Raw genomic sequence first — 6,416 nt, 5'->3', positions numbered from 1 at the left:
CTCACACAGCGAGCCTGGGGTTTGCTGCCAGGACTGTTATCTCCTCGGCCTCGCTACCAAGCCATCTCTGTGGCATGTTTATCGTCCTTCCTGGACTATGGGAGCTGAAGGCTGCCGGGTGAGGATTAGCACCCCCGCACGCCCGTTGTGCACCTTGCTTGAGCGTCAGTGCAGAACAACAAAGCCTTTCTTTCCCTTGCAGTCAATTTGCAGGACCTGTGCAGGCTCAGGGGAGACACGCCGGGGTTTCTGGGCTGTCCCCTGGCCCTGCAGGAAGCCGGGGCTGGATGGCTTGAAAGCACTTTTCTGCCACTGAGCCCTGGGAGGCCCTGGTGAGGCAGACAGTTAATGCGCTCAGCTGCTACCAAAAGGTTGGAGAGTCTAGTCCAGCCAAAGGTCACTCGGCAGAAAGTCCTGGTGATCTGCTTCTGAACAGTCAGCCATTGAAGCACAGCTCCACTCTGCACGTGGCGTCGTCTTGAGTTGGAATCAACTCAGTGGCAGTTGGTTTGGTTACTTGGCTTGGGGCCTATAGATTCCTGCTTCATTCATCAAAATGCCACCTTTCTCAGAATCCTGTGGTCTAAGCCCCACCTGGTGTGCCTTGTTAAGGACAGTCACAGCCATTGTCCCTTCCACCCCTCTTTCAAAAGACAGGAGCTTCCTTCAGGGTCCACTCAGCTCCAAGCCTGTAAGACCCAGCCGAGGGACAGGAACGTGCTCACCCACCTGGCAGGACAGACACCTGGGGGCACCCAAGCGTGCAGAGAGGGCTGTGGCTTCCTCCTACTGTCTTCAGAGGGGGAACCGGATCCATCTGTTAGTTCAGAGCCGGTGGCTGTACTTCACCTCTGAGTTGTCGCAAGCTCTACAACAAAGCCTCTGTTTAGAAACCCTTCTGTGGAGATGAAAGATCAGGGGGCAACAGAGGAAGTTCTATTTAAACAGGTTATTCCTCGTTCTAAAAATGAACTCATCACCCAAAGAGTTTAAAGTTGTAAGAAAATTTTCAAGGGAAAAAAAAAATTATTGTATGTGTTTCCCCATCTGGGTCACCCTTTGTAGTAAGATGCTGGAATTTGGAACCTAGGCCCTGGTTAGGGTCTGGCCCCTGCCTTGAGGGCTGTGAGGGGCTAGGTGCGAGACAGGCCCCCTGCCTCTGCCCTTCCCGGGGCGGCAGCCTCCGAGCTCTTTGGGGTTGGAGGCGGGGGGTCATTTCATTCATACCCGAACAAACCTCTTGTCCCCTCACTTCCTCCCACCCGGAGGGCCACCTTTACCACACCCCTATCCCTGCCCAGGTGTCTGGAATCACCCAGAAGATGCATCTGGACTTGGAGCAGCACCTGGCCCGGCTCAATGAGATCTTCGCGGCCCGCGGTGACTACATTCAGACTCTGAAGTTCATGCAGCAGATGGCTGGTAATATCATGACCCAGCTCTCGAGACTGCCTGTGTGGAGGGACGTCACCACCGAGCTGACCGAAGTGGCCAACGAGACCAGCTATGTGGAATACTACAGGTGAAGGGCCTTGTGAGGCAGGGGGAGGGGGAGGGGTGCGCCAGCCTGCCCCACCCACGCCTGCCCCACCCACGCCTGCACGTGGGGCTCAGGCTGAGAAGCGCTCCTGTTGTTGGTAGGTGGTCAGCTCCGACTCCCGGCAGTCCCACCGTGCAAAGCGGAACTGTGCTCAGTAGGGCTTCTGTGGCTGTGACCTTTCGGAAGCAGATATCCAGGCCTTTCTTCAGAGGCACCTCTGGGTATTCAGATCACCAACCCTTCAGCTGCTAGTTAGGTGCTTAACCACTTACACACCCAGAGACCTGAAGTGCCCTTACCGCATCTTTTGCCATCGACTTAATCCCAACTCACAGCAACCCTGCAGAACGGAATAGAGCTGCCCCCAGGGATTCCGAGGTGGTAATCTTTATGGGAACACATCACCAGGTCTTTTCTCCCATAGAGCAGCTGATAGATTTGAACCAATGACTTCTTGCTTAGCAGCTGAGGGCTTAAGCCACCGAGTGGAAATCAGAAAACATGAGCATTTGTGAGGTTGAGTGGTGGGCGTGTAGAGCAGCCCCGTGATACTATAGACTGGTGTCCCATGGAGGGCAGTAACTGCCCGGATCCCAGTGCTGAAAAAGCCCTGGCCTCGCGGCAGCTCCTTGCTCCTCCGAGGTCAGCCTTCCCCACAGCTGGAGCTACGTAAAGCACTTCCTGGGTTCCCTGGCTGCCTGGGTTTATGAAGAGTGTGTGATGCAGTGTAAAGACAGAGTAGGCACAGACAGGTTACTAGGTCTATGTCAGTAACAAGGGGCCTAGGTCAAGACGGCTGCAGCGCTGGGGTCTCAGCAGCTGCAGACTTGGCCTTGGGTGCAGAGCCTGCAGAGCAGTGGCTGCTTTGCCTGCCTGGAGCCTCCCTGGGTGGTACCTTGTAGCAAGCCATCATGCCCCCAAACCCACTTATGTCATCCTGAGCAATGAGGGGATGCCCGGCCCCTCCCCACCTTTAGCAACTCGTACCTCAGTCAGCTAAGCTTAGGGGTCTACTTATGTCTCCCTAGCCTCCCTGTCTTGCAAACCTTACCCTGGTGAAGGTACTGAATGGTCAACCCAGGGGCCAGCAGCCCTCCCTCCATGTGCAGGCTCTAGTGGGGGTCACTCTGCAGACAGTGGTCTTGGCCTTGGGTGGCTCCCAGCCTGATGGTGACATGCACCTAAGGAGTGCCCAGTTTGCGCACCCAGGGCACCTAGCATAGCGCTGAGCACAAACAGGCACTGGGCTAGAAGGAGTAACCGAGTCAGAGAGAGAAAAACATGGCCTATTAGTTGGCTCTTCAAACCATTGAACAGGGCCAGGGCCTTTACTGGCAACGCTGCACATTCACTGTGGCTTTCTGGATTTGTATTCACCTATCCGGCCCCACCCCAGGAGGTCACTGCTGGACTGATACTGAGTCCAGATTAAGTGCTCTTGATGGTCTCTGGCCAGGGACCTTCCCACCCCAGGAGAGACGTCCTCTCTGTCTGAGGTTCTCAGACTTGAGCAAGTGTCAGAATCACTTTACAGAAGCAAAGCCCAAACCAAACCCACTGCCGTGGAGTTGACTCTGACCGACAGCACCCCTGTAGGACAGTAGACCTGTCCCGTATGGTTTCCAAGGCTTCTTGACAGAGGCCAAGTGCCACAGCTTTCTTCTGAGGAACGGCTGGTGGTTTGAACTGTAGACCATTCAGTTAGCAGCCCCCACTGTGCCACCAGGGCTCCTTGAATCACTGGTGGGCTTGTTAAGGCAAATCACTGGGCCCCACTCCAAGGTGCTAGCAGCAGTGCTGAGGTTTGCATTTCTAGCAAGTTCCCAGGTGATGCTGATGCTGCAGGTCAGGAACCCCTTTGAGAACCACTGCTGTGTCCCATCAGACAGCAGTCCACCATCTTCCTGGTCCTCCCTAGCCTTATCCTGGCCTAACAAAACCAGACCAAACCCATGGCCATTAGGTCGTTTATGACTCACAGCAGCCCTTTAGCCATAGCCCTGGCCTGGGAGGCCACACTGCTGTGCTGTCACAAGGTAGGAGATGGCAGGGCCTGGAGCTCACTGACCCGAGGCCCTGGCGGGAGCTCCCCATCCTCTGTCCCCAGGCCCTCCTGCCCTGCACCTCCAAGACGCCATGGAGAGTCCTGACGGGAACCTCAGCCCAACGTCCCGCTCAGTGGGTGTGCCTTTGTAAAGATTTCTCTCAAGTGGTAGAAAGAAGCTGCACATGTTAAGGGCTGTCTGTGACCCTGCGACTCAAAACAGTGGTACCTGGTCGTCCTGTGCCACGTGGGCTAGTCATTGCCTGAGCCTGTGATATCTCTGCCATTTGAGGGACGGAGGGATAAGAACCAAGTGTCCCTTTTGACCCTCTCATTCTCTGGGTGCATCTGACATTGGACCATGTACATTTTAGGGCTGAGTGTAGGCATTTGAAGGAGCTGTGGTGGTGTAGTGGGTAAGACACTTGGCTGTTGACCAAAAAAAAGGTCAGTGGTTCAAACCTACCAGCTGCTCTGCAGGAGGAAGATGAGACAGTGTACTTCTGTAAAGATTTATAGCCTTGAAAACCCAATGGTGGTTGCTAGGAGTCAGAATCAACTCGACAGCAGTGGGTTTTGTAAGTGTTTATGTGGGTTTCAGGAAGCTCTGGTAGCATAGTGCCTAAGGCACTTGGCTGCTAACCAGAAGGCTGGCAGTTCAAACCCACCAGCCACTCTTCAGAAGGAAGGTTGGGCAATCTACTTCTGTAGTGATACCGCCTGAGAAACCCAAGGAGGGGTCGCTATGAGTCGGGTCCGACTTGACAGCACATAACAGCAACATGTGGATTTCATTAAAAGCAGGAGACGTGGTAATTGCACAGTGGCTGTTTCCCTGTGGGTGCTTGAGGGGGGCCCCTGTGACTCCCCTACCCCAGCTCCTCACCCTTTATTCAGGTTGAAGCAGAGCAGGTCTGCCCCAGGTGTGGCTCCTGAAAAGCGAGGCTGTTCTGTGCCTCGAGTGTTTCTCACTCTCTCTCTCACCTGAGCCGCTTTAGAATCAAGGCTTCTTGTCCAGAGCTAACCAGGCTTCGGGGCTAGGACAGCACCCCATCCTGGCTTGCTGGACGGTTCTTAAGCATACCCATCCAGCTTCGTACTTCCGCGCAAGGGTTAAAGCCAGGGGACAGCTAACCTCCGAAGGCTTTGCACTCCAAGGCAGTAAGACGTGTGCACGGGTCATATCAGCCCAGGGCTGGATGAGGGAGGGGCCGTGGGAGTGAGGGCAGAGCGGCTGGTGAGAGCCAAGTCCTTGGTTAGAAAGCCACGTGCAGCCATCGCCCAGCTCCCCTGGGAAAAGCAGAGCTCGTTCCAGGAACCCGTTACAGCAGGAGGCTGCAGAGAAACATTGAGACATCACAGGCAAAGTGGATTAGACAGAGTCCTAACTGAATTTCCTGCTGATGTTAAGAGTAGAGGAGAGGGGAAAAAGGCATCTTTGGGTTTGGAACATGAAGCCGGGATGTTGAGAAGAGCCTCTCACTGGCTGCGACCCTGGTGGGAGAGCTTTCAATGGAGAGCCCGCAAACTCTGGAATGGGCTCAGTGTTCCAGTCTGTAGAATGGGTTTCTAATATGAGCTGGTCCCCGAGGCTCCATCCAGCTCTGATTCTGTTCATAAGAAAACTGCTTGTTGGTGGCCTCCTTGGAGTGGAGACGGTCTGCTGTTTCCTCGAAGCCCCCAACTCCTTTCCTGGGAAGCCCAGATGTCCACAGTGGGCGCTGCCCTGCCCAGTGCTGGGGGTGAGGATTTTGGTTAGGCCTCTTGGCGTGAAGCCTCATATCATATTAAGGCAGAGAGAACCTGTTGGAGGTGCTGGGCGGGTTCCAGCTTGCTCCCTTCTCCTCCGGCCTCTTTGTTGAGTTCTTTCAGTGCTAGACCACTCCCCGCCCATCGTCCAGAGTCTCTCTCGCCTGCTTTAGGGTGTTGTTGGATGCTGTCAAGTCAGCCTGACTCGTAGTGGCCCTGTGTGCAACGGGACAAAGCACTGCCGGGTCCCGCCCCATCCCCCCAGTCCTTGCCATGCTTGAGCCCATCGTTGTAGCCACGGTGTCAGGCCATCTTGTTGAGGACCTTCCCCTTTTTCTCTGACCCTCCCCTTTACCCAGCATGACATCCTTCTGCAGGGACTGGTCCCTTCTGACCACATGACCAACGTAGGTGAGACCAAGTGTGGCCACCCTCGCTTCCGAGAGCATTCCGGCTACTCTTCTTCTAGGATAGATTTGTTCATTGTTCTGGCTGATTGTTCAGTTTTTGGCATTCTTCACCAAAACCACAATACAGAGGCATCAACTCTTCTTCGGTCTTCCTTTAGGGTGTTAGGAAGCAGAAAGCCATTGTTGAGAGGAGGGAAGGGGTCAAAGAATTTATTTGGCTCTTGAATCAAGAGAGATCATGATCAAAAGACTTCCCTCCTTTGTGACTGGGGGAAGTGGCCTGTCTCGACCTCCACTCCATTCAGCCCCTCCTCAGAGTGGCCCACCCAACAGGGCAGTGGAAGGAGCAGCTAGATAAGGCTGCCCAGGGTTGGAGGTGTCCTTCAGATTCTCTTTGGAAGGAAAAGGGAGACAGTTTGTCTAGGATCTTCTCAGTGCCTTGGGCTTAGTCTTCCTCATTCTTCAGCCTGACTTGGGAGAAGCCAGAGAGGAGGGACTTACCACCCTTCTGTGAGACTTCATGTTGACCAGGGGTGCTTGGGTGGTGGCGTGGTTAAGGCATTTGGCTGCTAACCAAAAGATCAGTGGTTCAAACCCACCAGCTGCTCAGCAGGAGAAAGATGAGGCAGTCTGCTTCCGTAAAGATTTACTGCCTTGGAAACCCTATAGGGCA

At 54.5% G+C, this 6,416-nt stretch overlaps 1 protein-coding gene across 1 annotated transcript in view; it reads left to right on the top strand.

The window, feature by feature from the left end:
* Positions 1–6,416, top strand: part of LOC103214084 (protein tweety homolog 2) — a 62,698-nt gene that overhangs the window by 40,052 nt on the left and 16,230 nt on the right. Inside the window, exon 6 of the mRNA XM_007959886.2 lies at positions 1,302–1,522. Coding sequence (XP_007958077.1) covers positions 1,302–1,522 — 221 coding nt within the window. The remainder of the gene's footprint in view (positions 1–1,301; positions 1,523–6,416) is intronic.

The sequence above is a fragment of the Orycteropus afer genome, unplaced genomic scaffold (genome assembly GCF_000298275.1).
Source record: "Orycteropus afer afer isolate SDZICR_OR568_19922 unplaced genomic scaffold, OryAfe1.0 scaffold00018, whole genome shotgun sequence".
Taxonomy (NCBI): domain Eukaryota; kingdom Metazoa; phylum Chordata; class Mammalia; order Tubulidentata; family Orycteropodidae; genus Orycteropus; species Orycteropus afer.
The sequence above is the reverse complement of the archived record's forward strand: the minus strand, read 5'-3'. Positions and strand labels throughout refer to the sequence as shown.